We start from the raw sequence: 15306 nt of genomic DNA on the forward strand, positions 1-15306 counted from the left end.
TGTCACTTTTCTCACAGGCTCAGGTCCATAAACACTTGATTTATGGATACAACTAATGGATTTAATAATATGATTTTTAATCCCATGGTACATCACAATGGGGAAAGAAGGGGCTACTTCAAGCAGAAAAGTAGACATTGAGTAGTCTGTTCCCAGGAACTCGACACCTCCCTCTTAATTAATTAGTAAACCTTAGTGGCTTATTAATATGATCAAGTTGCTCCCAATTTTTTTTAAAAAGTCTCTCAACCATCAGCCCTTTCTAGTTTGGCCAGACTCTTTTAATCCTCACAAGAAAACAACTTTAAAACATAGTAGTCCACAACTTCTCACCTACTATTTATCCTTCACCTCACTGCACTGTTTTTATTTCCACCTTTATCCAGGCCCCTTACCAAAACTGCTCTCACTGAGTCACCATTGTATAGTCTAGATGGCAAGTATACTAGATACCTTTCGGCTCTTACCATACTTGACCTCTGTATGAATAAATGTAATTAGCCCTTCCTTCCTTGAAATTCTTTTGCCCTTCCAGGACAATAGTACCGCCTGGTTCTCCTATCTCTTTGATAGTTCTGTCTTGGTCTCATTTCATGATAACTATTCATCCCTCTACCTCTTAAATATTAACATTCCCTAGAACTCCATCATAAGTCCTAACTTTGCTCTTCCTGGAAGAATTCATCTACTCTTCTGGCTTAACCTAAGACAGAAATGCAGATAATCCTCAGATATGTAGCTTGACTACTGGGTATTTTCACCCTAATGACCTGAGACATTCCCCTCACACACTTATACAAAAAATGGAATTAAGTAGCTGTATATCTATGTCATGTTCATCCTTCATCTCTGAAACAGCAGTTTTTAGCATGGCTAGGACTTAACGCATGTTGTAAATGAATGAATGAATGAACTGAATGAGTCATAATAATTGGCAGCGTATTTGTAGAGGCAGAAATATCTATTTTTTAATTATAGAAATAGTATTTTTAATCTTTGTGTTTATCTATATGTCTTTCTATGTATCTATACATATATCTATCCATATTTCATTTACCTATGGAAGTGTTACAGTTTAAGCCATCTCCCCAAAATTCGGTGGCTTAAAACAACAAATTACTATCTCTCATACTTCTATGGGTTGACTGGACTCAGCAGGGTGGTTCATTACAGTTAGATGGTGGCTGGGGCTGAAGTCATTTGAGCACTTGAACTGGGCTGGACATCCAAAATGTCTTCTTCACTTGCATGTTTGGTATTTCAGTTGAGAAAGCAGGAACAAGTGGAGGTTGGCCAGGCATAACTCTCTCCCAAAGTGTCCAGTCCACATAGCTAGTTTGGAGTTCCTCTCAGCGTAGCAATCTCAGAGTGGCTGGACTTTTTTACATGGCAGCTGGCTTTCCCCTGAGCATGCTGTATAAGAGGGCCAGGTAGATGATAAGAGGCACTTGATGACTTAGCTTCAGAAGTTACAAAGTGTCACTTCCACACCCAATTCTATAGTTAAAAGTAATTTACAGGGCTAGCCCAGATGTAAGAGAGGACTACCAAAGGGAATGAATAATAGGAAGCATGGTTCACTGGGAGACAATCTTTGGAGACTAGCTACCACACCGATCAATAAATCAGAAAGTTGGAAAGCATTTATGTTCTTACTAATCTAACATACTTACTGTAATTTTTACGTTACCTTCCAATATTTTACATATACCCATATGTGAAAGGCACAAACCTTAAATTGTATAATTCAATGAATTTTGATAAATGTATACACCTATGTAACCCAAGATCCAGAAAATTTGCATCACTCCCTTGAGTTTTCTCATGTCTCTTTTCAATCAATCCCCAAACCCACAGGTTATCACCATCATACAGGATTGGTTTTGCCTCTTCTAGAACTTCAAATAAATGGACTTCTTGCATTTAGCATAATGGTTTTGAAATACATCCATGATGTTGAACATAACAACTGTTCATTTTTATTGAAGGGCATTCCATTCATGAATATACAGGTGACCCTTGAGCAACATGAGTTTGAACTGTGCAGGTCCACTTACACTAGATTTTTTTCGATACATACAGTACAGTCCTATAAATAAATGTATTTTCCTTATGACTTTCCTAGTATTTTCTTTTTTCTAGCTTACTTTATTGTAAGAATACAGTATATAATACACATAAAACAAGTGTTAATCAACTGTTTATGTTATCAGTAAGGCCTTTGGTTAACAGTAGGCTATTAGTAGTTAAGTTTATGGGGAGTCAAAAGTTACAAATGGATTTTCGACTATCCCAGGAGTTGACACCCCTCACCCCCATGTTGTTCAAGAGTCAACTGTACTACAGTTTATTTTGCCACTGCCCTATTGATGTACACTGAAGCTGTTTCCAGTTTAGGGCCATTATGAAGAAAAATGCTATAAGTATTTTTGTACAAATCTTTTTGTGGACATGTGTTTTCATTTCTTTTGGATAAATATTAAGGAGTGGTATTGCTGGGTCAGAGGTAGTATATGTTTAGTGTTATAAGAAATTCCCCAAGTGATCGTACCATTCATTTACACTCTACCAATAATGGACGAGAGTTCCAGTTAGTGCACTTGCCAATATTTAGTATTGCCAGTCTTAAATTATAACCATTCTAATGGATGTGGAATTATAATCTCATTGTGATTTTAATCTGCTTTTCCCTAATCACAAGTGATGCTGAGAACATTTTCATGTGATTATTGGCCAGTGATATAGCTTTCTTTGGGGACCACATATTCAATTTCTTGCCCATTTTCTTAAAAAATAGGGTTGGAGCGCCTGCCTGGCTCAGTCAGTAGAGCATGCAAATTCGAGCCCCATGTTGGGTGTAGAGATTACTTAAAATAAAATCTTAAAAAAAATTTTTTTTAAATAGGGTTGTGTTTTCACTATTGAGATGTCAGACATTTAAAAAAATCTATTCTCGGGCGCCTGGGTGGCTCAGTTGGTTAAGCGACTGCCTTCGGCTCAGGTCATAATCCTGGAGTCCCGGGATCGAGTCCCGCATCGGGCTCCCTGCTCAGCGGGGAGTCTGCTTCTCCCTCTGACCCTCCTCCCTCTCATGCTGTCTCTCATTCTCGCTCTCAAATAAATAAAATCTTTAAAAATAAATAAATAAATAAAAATTAAAAAATCTATTCTGAATGAAAGACGTGTCAGATATCTACTTGGTGAATATTTTCTTCTAGCCTATAACATACCCTATATTTCCTCAATTATCTATTTTGATGAGCATAAGTTTTTAATTTTGATGTTTAATTTATCAAAATTTTCTTTCATGTTTACTCACCTATGTCTTATGTATGAACTCTCTGCCTGCCCTCAAGTCACAAATACATTGTTCTTTTTTTCCTTTTTTCTCCCCAGAAGCTTTATTGTTTTAGCTTTTACATTTAGGTCTATGATCAACCTTGAATTAATGTTTGTATATCCTGAAAGGTAGGAATTGAAGCTCATCTGTTCCACACGGACATCTGGGTATGTCAAAATAATCTGTTGAAAAGATTTTCCTTTCCTCACTGAATTATGCTGCACCTTTGTTGAAAATTAATTGACCAAGTAAGTTTGGGTCTATTTCAGAACTTTCTCTTTTGTTCTACTGTCCTATGCTAATACCACACAATACCGATTATTATCTTCATAGTAAATCTTGCCCTCAAGTAGTATTAATATTATGATGCTGTTCTTTTTCAAAATTGTATCGTTATTCAGGTCCTTTGCATTTCCAAATATATTTTAGAGTCAGCTTTTCAATTTCTTTTTTCTTTTTTAAAAGCCTGCTAGGATTATGATTGGCACTAAGTTGAATCTATAGATTGACTTGGGGAGGACTGAAATCTTAACAATATTGAGTCTTCTCATCTATGAACGTAGATCATTTCTCCATTTATTAAGGGTTTCTGTAATTACCTTCAATATTGTATTACAGCTTTCAATGTAGGGGTTTTTCTACATCTTTTGTTAAATTTATTTCTAAATATCTATATAATTTTTAGCCTCAACTGTGAATGGAATTATTTGGTTAATTTCATTTCCCAAATGTTTGTTGTTCATATATAAAAATACAGATTTTTCTATATTAATCTTGTATCCTGTGATCTTGCTAGGATCTCCAGTATCATGTTAAACACAAGTGGTGAAAGCAAACATCTTTGCCTCATTCCCAGTCTTAGGAGAAAAGTAATCAGTATTTTACCATTACATATGATATTAGCTGTAGCTCTTCATAGATGTTCTTTATCAAAATGAAGAAATTCCCTTACATTGAAATCTTGCTGAGAAACTTGGTAATGAATTTTGTCAAACACTCCTTTATATATCCATTGAGATAATTATATGGTTTTTCTCCTTTATTCTGTTACTATGGTTAAACCAACCTCGCATTCCTAGGACAAATCCTCAGAGAATGCATATCAGTACGTAGAATATTCATGTTTTCTGGCTCCTCCCCTAAATACTGGAGAGCTTCTAACTTTTTCTTCAGAGCTCTTACTCCCATTCTGGCCCTGTCAGATGGGCTCTCAGTATCACCAGAATTCTCCTGGAGTTTCCTAGGGAGGCAGGGAGGCCTAAAGAATGTTCAGTTGTCATTAGTACAAACAAAGCAACATTAATTAAGGTTTAAGAGTGACACAAAAAGGAGGATGAATTTGTAATCTGTATCTTCTGCCACTTCTGATCTCTGAGTTTACATATTTGAATTCTAAACACTAGGAGGAGATATTCTTACTGTCTTTGGTCTCTCTTTCTAGGGTCTCAGATTCCTTTAAAGAGGAGATAGTTGTGAAACCTTACCAACTTTTTAGATCAAGGGATCATAAATGTCCCCAGCTCTCTGATTTTACCCTGTTTTCCAACCTTAATAACTAAGTAATAGATGCAGTATTCCAGAATTTTTTTTTTTAAAGATTTTATTTATTTATTTGACAGAGAGAGGCAGTGAGAGAGGGAACACAAGCAGGGGGAGTGGGAGAGGGAGAAGCAGGCTTCCCGCGGAGCAGGGAGCCCGATGCGGGGCTCGATCCCAGGACCCTGAGATCATGACCTGAGCCAAAGGCAGACGCTTAACGACTGAGCCACCCAGGCGCCCCTATTCCAGAAATTCTTATCCTTTGCAAAGAATTCCCAAAATAGGTGGCCATTTTTATTCTATTATGTTACATAGCCCACAGCAAACCTATGATTTTATTCATTAGTATCCTAGGTACTGGAGAGTAAATGGCCAGGTAAAAACCAGAAGCAAATTAATGGATGTATTATTCTCTGACCAGAGTCCCAAGTTCATTCTGAGAGAAGACCTATTTTTCCCCATTCATCATCCTAGTGAGCAGGACATGTAATGTCAGAGGGCTAAGGCATCCCATACTCAACTTTAGCTCTTCAAATATGAACTGTTATCTACTCTACTACCATCTATGCTTACAATTATATTCTCTGAAGTTAGCCAATATGTCACTCTTCCTCCTCCCAAATTAACTTTATAAACTATAGGAAAGGGATTAATAAACACCAGACAATAGTGCTTATGGTAAAAATGAATCTTGGCTCTCTGCTCCTCCCTGTTCGACCGACAGACAGCCGCATCTTCTGGTGCAGTACCAGTCGCGTCCCCGAGACCCAATGGTGAAGGTCGTAGTGAATGGATTTGGCCGTATTGGGCGCCCTGGTCACCAGAGCTGCTTTTAACTCTGGCAAAGTGGATATTGTCGCCATCAATGACCCCTTCAATGACCTCAACTACATGGTCTACATGTTCCAGTATGATTCCACCCATGGCAAATTCCACGGCACAGTCAAGGCTGAGAATGGGAAGCTTGTCATCAATGGAAAGTCCATCTCCATCTTCCAGGAGCGAGATCCCGCCAATATCAAATGGGGTGATGCTGGTGCTGAGTATGTTGTGGAGTCCACTGGGGTCTTCACCACCATGGAGAAGGCTGGGGCTCACTTGAAGGGCGGGGCCAAGAGGGTCATCATCTCTGCTCCTTCTGCCGATGCCCCCATGTTCGTGATGGGTGTGAACCATGAGAAGTATGACAACTCTCTCAAGATTGTCAGCAATGCCTCCTGCACCAACTGCTTGGCTCCTCTGGCCAAGGTCATCCATGACAATTTCAGCATCGTGGAGGGACTCATGACCACCGTCCATGCCATCACTGCCACCCAGAAGACCGTGGATGGCCCCTCTGGGAAGCTGTGGCGCGACGGCCGAGGGGCTACCCAGAACATCATCCCTGCTTCCACTGGCGCTGCCAAGGCTGTGGGCAAGGTCATCCCTGAGCTGAACGGGAAGCTCACTGGCATGGCCTTCCGTGTCCCCACCCCCAACATGTCCATCGTGGATCTGACCTGCCGCCTGGAGAAAGCTGCCAAATACGATGACATCAAGAAGGTGGTGAAGCAGGCATCAGAGGGCCCCCTCAAGGGATCCTGGGGTACACTGAGGACCAGGTTGTCTCCTGCGACTTTAACAGTGACACCCACTCCTCCACCTTCGATGCCGGGGCTGGCATTGCTCTCAATGACCACTTTGTCAAGCTCATTTCCTGGTATGACAATGAATTTGGCTATAGCAACCAGGTGGGGGACCTTATGGTCCACATGGCCTCCAAGGACTAAGAGCCCCCTGGACCACCAGCCCCAGCGAGAGCAAGAGGAAGAGAGAGGCCCTCAGTTGCTGGGGAGTCCCTGCCCCAACTTATCCCCCAAAACACTGAGAATCTCCCGACCTCCACCGTTTCCATCCCAGACCCCCTGAAGAAGGGGAGGGGCTTGGGGAGCCCTACCTTGTCATGTACCATCAATAAAGTATACTGTACCAAGCCAAAAAAAAAAGAATCTTAATTTATAAACCACATCTGGATGGACTATATATCTGATGGAAGTTTTGGGCTTTTCTGACTGTGGAATCTTATAACTAGGCATTTCCATTACAGAGACCCTGGAAACTACACTTGTTAAACTGTTTCAAAAGATACCAGCTCTTGGGCAGCATGGATTCTAAACCTAGGCAACCCCTGCTTCTTTCTACCTATGTGGATCTCGCCTCCTTGTACCCAAGCTGTTATGTGGAGATGGAGGTCAAAAAATAGCACCTGGGATGCTGTGAGGACTCCAGGGAAAAAAGAATGCTCTGCTGGCATGCTGCTGTGTTTCTGTGTTTCCAATATCCTTCTAAGTGAATCTAATGCTTAGTTTGGCTTATGTGACCTGAGTAGGTCACATAAGTCTAAATGTCTGGTTGAACCTAAGTAGAATCCTTGGTTATCTTTGCAACAGCTTTGAGTATCCTGGTATCTTTCTGGTATTTCATAATGTCTGCGTTTCTCCAATGATGCTTTGCTATAAACTGCTTCAGTTGAACCTGACTTTCTGAGCTGTATTCAACAGGACATTGTTATTTATGGAGGAATCTTTTTCTCTTCTTATTGATATGTATTCAGAAATTCAACAGGAATCCCAAAGATGGTCATATTGCCATATAATGGTTCACACATTCTGAGGTTGCTGATTGTTTTAAAACCATATATGTTTTCTAATACTGGCTATAATAAACTTTCCCATTAATAGGCTTTGTTTCTCCATCTCCAAGGTCTATTATTCCCTCTATATTTCAGTGATTCTTCTAATTGTAATTCAAAATTTCCTTGCCCATTTACTGGTGCTACACCTCTTAGTAGAATGCACCTGTACATAACAGTATCAATAAAAGGTTTCTGTTTAAGATCCAGTTCCAAAATATGTTTCCAGTTAACAGCGAATTTTGTCTCAGAACAGGGTAGGGATTTTTGATCAATCCAAGTATAGATATCATGAATTTATATTTACCTTATAGCAAAGACTGTAATTTCAGAAGACAATATTTGTTAATTACTATTGCTCTAACAGCAATATTCCATAAGAAATCACTGACTAAACGAATAGCCTCTAGGTATCAATCTAAGGTATCACAAAATAATTGTAACAGTCTGTTCCCCCAAGAAGTTTGCAGCTTAGCTGAGGAAATAGTATATCCATATAATTTTTATTGATATGTGATTGCATTTTATGCATTTACATTGCAGTATAAAGATATAATAGAGGCAAAATTTAAGATAATGATTCCTTCCTCCATAAACATTCTGTCAGCAATTTCAAAACTGCGGGAAGAGCAAATATAAGCTGTGTTTAAATTACTGCCACTTTAACTGGTAAATAAAAATACCCACCATACTTTATTTGTACCATGTTTATAAAATGCATTCATTTTATTTAGTCTTAACCTATTGCTTTAACATTACTGTTGTTAAATTTTAATATATTTTTAACTATCTTAAAACTACTTTACCAAAACATTTTTAGAGTGGTAGTGTTGGTGCTAAAAAAATTCCTGAAAGATAATAAGTTTGGAATGGAATTTACATGTGCTAAAAAATGCAACTAAGGAAGCCAAACAACTGCCATAACATGCAGTTGGTGCTATTAATTTAAGTGACTGTACGCTGCAAATATAATAGAGAAAAAAAGTAACATCAAAGCAAAAATATGCTACAATGACTGTGGATTAACTTAAGAGCATGCATCTAATCACCACTGTCCCCACCTACCCTGCTCCCTCAACACACATTTTGCATTCATTACTTTTGGAAAACTAGTCTTGAATTATTTAAGTTTTGAATTATGTCTCCTCCAGATCACATGCCTTCCATAAAATGGGACCACTCTACCCTGAATAAATGAGTAAAGGTCAAATAAATGGAACAAGATAATAAGCCAGAGTGATCAGTATGGGCTATAACAGAAGATGGAAGTCCCCTCATTGATTTATGGCCTTTCAGTTAACACATCTTAAATTCTCAGTATGTTCCAGACAATGTGCCAGAAGCTAGTGATGAAAAAATGATTAGAACGTAGTCTCTACCTTGAAGGAATTTCAGAAAATGGGGAAAAGAAATACATAAATAAATAATAACACAAAATAGTAAAATTCCAAAGAAATCTTGCATCATCACAAGTTGCATTAAAACAACTTCTTTGATTATGGTCAGAGAATTTTAGGCTATCTAAAAGAAAGTTTTTCCTCCTACAAGAATTTTAGAAAATAAGGTGTACGTGTATGATTTAGTCAATGAAGGTGACTATGGTTGAAATGTTTGTGTCTCCCCAAAATTCATATGTTGAAATCTTAACTCCCAGTGTGATGGTATTAGGAGGTGGGACCTTTGGGAGAGGATTAGGTCACGAGGGCAGAGCCTTCATGAATAAGATTAATGCCCTTCTAAAAGGGGCCCCAAAGAGATCCCTTGCCCCCTTCCACCACGTGAGGAATACAATGAGAAGTCTGTGACCCAGAAGAGGGCCCTCATCCAACTGTGATGGCACCTTGATCACAGACTTCCAGCCTCCAGAACTGTAAGAAATAAATTTCTGTTGTTTATAAGGTACCCATCTATGGTATTTTGTTGTAGCAGCCCAAACAGACTAAGATAAGGGTTTAGTTATAAAATCTAATTATTACTGAATATTTTCATTATATCTATCAAAAATAATGTCCTTTCTTTTCCTTTCAATACCAGCATAAAACTTCTGACATATTGTTATCACCTTTCTTTTTTCCCACGGCTGTGATCAAAACAGTGCAACACTGCTCAAAACAGCTATGAAAATAAGTGGGTTTTTTAAATTCCTACTTATGGTACTAGTGTCTAATTGAGATTTAGTTTTAACAAAAAGCCTACAAAGAACAAACCATATTCTCCAATTACAAGATCAAAATATATCCCTCTGCAGTTATAAACACTCATGCTGTAAGAAAATGCCTGCCTTTGTAAATACTACAGCAGTGGCACCGGGGCTGGAATGGTCAAGCTTAAGTGGGCATGAAAGGTTTCCAAGAGTATGTGTCAATAAAATTAAAATTTGGAAGATAGGTAAAAAGTCACTGGTGGTGGTAGAGGAAGGTTACTAACTTATCCTTCCTGAAGTACTTCAGCTAGCCAAATAAAACAAAGAACTCAAAGATAGGTAAGACATGGCATTTTTCAAAAGTATTTTATAGTTGTTGCTGACATCAGTTGTAAACATAATACAGATGTCTGCATATATTACTGAAAAAAACCCCAAAATATTATTGAAATAAAAATAATAGCCAGGAAAGGCTAGAGGGAGGGGTTTAAATAAAGAGAAAATAATATTGAATCTCTCATCTTACAAGAGGTAAGTCAACACATTCTGTTTCATTCATTTATTTATTTTTTAAAGACTTTATTTTTAAGTAATCTCTACATGCAACATGGGGCTCGAACTCATAACCCCGAGATCAAGAGTAACACGCTCTACTAAATGAGCCAGCTAGGTACCCCTGTTTTATTTTTAATGTTAGTAGAGAAATATAGGTTCATTTATTTATTCACCTGGCTTATTTATCTTAGAGGATAGTATACTAAAATGAAAAGAGAATGTATAACTTCCAAATTACTCTATTAAAAAATGCTTAGGGCGCCTGGGTGGCTCAGTTGGTTAAGCGACTGCCTTCGGCTCAGGTCATGATCCTGGAGTCCCGGGATCGAGTCCCACATCGGGCTCCCTGCTCAGCAGGGGGTCTGCTTCTCCCTCTGCCCTCTTCCCTCTCATGCTCTCTGTCTCTCATTCTCTCTCTCAAATAAATAAATAAAATCTTTAAAAAAAATAAAATAAAATAAAATAAATAAAAAATGCTTAATTAAAGGACATTTGAGAATGGCAAAATTTAAGGGGTGGATGGGAAAAAAATAATATGAAAATTCCCAAATAAAAGTATAAATAAAGTAATGTAAGTGAAATTAAGTATGCAGTTATCAAAAAATATAACTATTAAGGTATTAAGGACAAAGAATATAAAGACAGATAAACCAAATACTGTTTATAAGAGAAGTACTTAATGCAGTAAAATAAAAAGAAAGTGATAAATACACCAGGAAAATACAAATATAAAAAAAGCATGACTTACAAATATTAGCATTAGGCAAAATTTCTGGGCAAGAGGCATTAAATGGGGCAAAATGATCAAATTACAATCCATAATGAAACTATTAGAAAATTAATTTTTATGCACTAAAGAATTTAGCATTGAAATTCTCTTTCACAGATGAGCTATACAAAAAGAATAAGAGGGCGCCTGGGTGGCTCAGATGGTTAAGCGTCTGCCTTCGGCTCAGGTCATGATCCCATGGTCCTGGGATCGAGTCCCGCATCGGGCTCCCTGCTCCTTGGGAGCCTGCTTCTCCCTCTGCCTCTCTCTCTCTCTCTCTCTGTCTCTCATGAATAAATAAATAAAATCTTTAAAAAAAAAAAAAAAAAAAAAAAGAATAAGAATAAATGTAGTGATCCGAAGGGGTACGTGCACCCCAATGTTTATAGCAGCAATGTCCACAATAGCCGAACTATGGAAATTCGAGCCAAGATGTCCATCAGCAGATGAATGGATAAAGAAGATGTGGTGTATGCGTGTATATATATATATACACACACACACAAACACACACAATGGAATATTATGCAGTCATCAAAAAAACCAAAATCTTGTCATTTGCCACGACATGGATGGAACTAGAGGGTACTATGCTAAGCGAGTAAGTCAATCAGAGAAAGACATGTATCATATGATCTCATATGATATGAGGAATTCTTAATCTCAGGAAACAAACTGAGGGTTGCTGGAGTGGTGGGGGGTGGGAGGGAGGGGGTGGCTGGGTGATAGATATTGGGGAGGGTATGTGCTATGGTGAGTGCTGTGAATTGTGTAAGACCGTTGAATCACAGACCTGTACCTCTAAAACAAATAATACATTATATGTTAAAAAAAAAAAAAAAAGAAGATAGTAGGAAGGGAAAAATGAAGCGGGGGCGGGGAATCGGAGGGGAAAACAAACCATGAGAGACTATGGACTCTGAGAAACAAACTGAGGGTTCTAGAGGGGAGGGGGGTGGGGGGATGGGTTATCTTATAGATAGAATGAGTTTTCAACTTTGCAAAAAAAAAAAAACAAAAACATAAACTTCTAGCTTAGTGCTAATAAAACCAACCTGTAATTTTTGCTGCCTTTTCCTCTTGGTTCACTCGGTTCTCATCATCTTCTTCATTATCTTCTTCAAAGTCATCTAAATTGCCAATGTCAGCCTGCTTCATACTCATCAAACTAGCCAAACTTTGCATGTCTTCATCCCTACATGAATGATTTAAAATTTAATACACAGCTCATGAAATGACATTGAGAAAAGACTGCTTAAGAAAATAATAATACATTCCTTCTTTCTATATGTTAATGAGCCTTTTTAAACAGTTGCCCAAGACTACTGAAAAATCTAAATACTCCTATTCATTAATTTTTAAATGGTATATTTAAATAGTAAAAAGCAAACTGGATTAAAAACTAACTTGTTAGGAGTTAGTTTAACTCTGTGCTGCAGATCTGTGGAAGACTAAAATTTTCTTCATAGGATTAAAGTGTGGTTTCCTAATCATTAAACCTGGAAATAAAAACTTGTTTCATAAAACAGTGAGACAGTTTGCAAATCAATGAGATCTAGACTTTAAAAGTTCAAACTTTCAAAATAAATTAGAATAGAAATTCTTAATCTGAAATCCATGAACCCTTTTGGTTTGGTGAAGAGGAAGAAAAAGAAATGGTAAATCCCTGTAAATTATATTTAAATCTTGTTTAAATGTGCATTTTTCTCAAAGGGGCCATAACTCCCCAAAAGTTAAGGAACTACTGCAACAGAAAAAAACACCTTCAAGTCAGCATTTTTAAAAATTACAAGATGAAAAATGACCTGGGTTAATTATAAGTTAAATACCATATATTTGATAAAATGTAAAAATGTCTTTATTTTGAAGTATTTTAAATATATTTTAAGTATTCTAAACATCAAATAATTTAAGTCTTCTCTATCTATTATTTTCACCTTAAATTTCAAATAAACTACAGTGAATAAAACACATTTCTAATATATTATATACAAACTAAATTTCAATCTGATATACTTCCTTAAAATTCAGAAAGCCAAATTAAGATGCCGTTTCTCATGTTCTTACCACAATAAAATAAAAAACAACAAGAAAACTCTTTTGTAAAGAAATGTTCATTAATATTCACTTATCTCCTAAATATAGTACAACTTTGCAGACTAAACAGGCTTTTGAAATTCTTTGCATTTTCTCTCACGTAAGTTTAGAGTTAACCAAATCATTTCCCCTTTTAAAAATAAATGTGGTGACACAAAGTCTGCATAAACAAAAAAAGTTGTATTACCTTATAGGAATGCCTTACAAATTGCTCACCTACCAATGGGGGATAATTTCAAGATAAAACATTATTCTTGAAATGTTATCTTGCTTAATTTTACTTCTTTAATTTCCTCATATTTTGGATTTTAGCCTTGAACAATTTTCTCTGTCAAAGTTTAGGAAGCAAGGCATGTGGAGGTAGAGAGGGAGTTTAGGGTGTTTTGAGAGAATTTTCCACTGGAATTGAGACATTTGGTTCAACTGAATTCCTCTCACCCAGATTCTCCCGTGGATGGTGCTGATTCACTTACAGACGCTGCCCAGTGGAAAGGAGTCCACAAAGGATCTTCTCTGATTTTGTTTTCTCTCTTCTTCCTGTGTTTCCTTTCCTTTCATTTTGGCTTTAACTTCAGGGTAAGGTCTTTATTTTTAATTTCTCAGTATTTAAGACTAAAATTTAAGGTGCTGAGATGAAAGACTGATTGCTTCCGTTCTGTACTGTCTCTCTGTTACTACACCCACTCAAAAGCCAACTTTCCAGAGATGAGGCTTACCATTATCTATCAAGTCATTTGCTGCCCTGTAGATGAGTGCCAAATCTCATTTTGACTGATGCACAGAAGCCAGTCTAATCAGTTAAGTGAACATGGTCAATTATAGTAAACACATTCCACTGGCTCAAATACATTTACATCTATGATTTAGATTGGATTGAAATGTTCATAGCTAGCTTCTTCCTCTCACCTTTTAAGTCTAGGCTTAGAATTTCCATTTCTTGCCTTCCTGATCTTCTCCAAGCAGGCACTAACCCTTTCATTATACCCCCAACATGCACTCATGCTTGACTTGACTGTATGCAACAACCATAGTGCATGTTACTTTTTTTCCTGTTCCAGGTGTGTTTACCCTCAGGAGACCAAAACTGGTGCAGGAACTACCTTTGTGCAACCCCTATTCAGTGCTTAAGAAGTGATTTTTGAAATGAATAATTATAGCAAATTGTACTTTGCTCTACAATTTTTAGAAGGCTGGGCCAAAGAACATGAATTGGGGAAAGTTCCTTTAGTTCTTTTATTCCTCTTATCCTAAAATTTTCATTTTGTGTTACTCTTCTATCTCAGCTTCATCGAACAGCTCTACAAATTAACTGTCTGTACTTCAGAGTACAATTACTTACACTGAAGACAATGAAATACAAAATAATCACGTATGATACCCTATAACATACAATTTAAAATCTGGAACTTGCTATAGTCACTTTTATATTACTGTTCATTCTCTAGAGTCAAGAGACTATAAATAACAAGGAGTTCATTTAATTCAGCCTCTGAAGCAAAGAATGGCAAGAATGACTGGTATGCAGTAGGATATTCTCCACTGTTGCCAGTCTATTGAGTCAAAAGCTGTTGACATACAGTTTTAAAATACACTCAGAAGCAGCTTGTCTTCTTGACAAAAGAAACTTACGTGGCTTTTCCTTCCCGAAGGAAAATGCAAGATAATGAAAACTGGAGAGTGGCAGATACAACTTTTTTAGACAATGGCTTGAATTTTAACTTGACATCAGTCTGAGTTGGCATAGGGCTTGCATACTGTTTCATGTTGATGCTGCTAGTAGCAAGAGCTTTCCTTCGACCAGAAGGGGATTCCTGGAAGATAAAAAATAATTCGGAATTTTGGAGTTATTTATTTTACAGCCAAGTATTTTAAAATAGCATTTTAATAATATGATTAAATAACAGTTGAAATTTCCTTCCCTAATGAATTCCTATAACACAATATTGAAATAAAATTGTGATGAAGTTATATTACAACTTTTATATCTTTAAATAAGATAGAACTTTTATATCTTTAAAAACTGGAGAGAGCTGGCCCAGGCAGAAATAAAGATAAACTAAAACAACCCTAAATATCTCAGGAAAGAAAAAGCAAGGAATGCAAACTAGGACAGAAAGTGTCCAGAGTTCCTCTAAAAAGAGGATCTAGCACAGAGATAGGCATCGAAAGTACTCAACAACTGTTCTCCTTCC

The 15306-nt window shown here is 37.2% G+C and overlaps 1 protein-coding gene and 1 pseudogene across 1 annotated transcript in view; one reads left to right on the top strand and one right to left on the bottom strand.

The window, feature by feature from the left end:
• EHBP1 (EH domain binding protein 1) overlaps positions 1-15306 on the bottom strand; it is a 412321-nt gene that overhangs the window by 195419 nt on the left and 201596 nt on the right. Inside the window, exons 6-7 of the mRNA XM_044918742.1 lie at positions 14744-14925; positions 12073-12212 (exon numbers count right to left, since the gene is read on the bottom strand). Coding sequence (XP_044774677.1) covers positions 12073-12212; positions 14744-14925 — 322 coding nt within the window. The remainder of the gene's footprint in view (positions 1-12072; positions 12213-14743; positions 14926-15306) is intronic.
• LOC110588856 lies at positions 5635-6648 on the top strand (annotated as a pseudogene).

The sequence above is a fragment of the Neomonachus schauinslandi genome, chromosome 10 (genome assembly GCF_002201575.2).
Source record: "Neomonachus schauinslandi chromosome 10, ASM220157v2, whole genome shotgun sequence".
Taxonomy (NCBI): domain Eukaryota; kingdom Metazoa; phylum Chordata; class Mammalia; order Carnivora; family Phocidae; genus Neomonachus; species Neomonachus schauinslandi.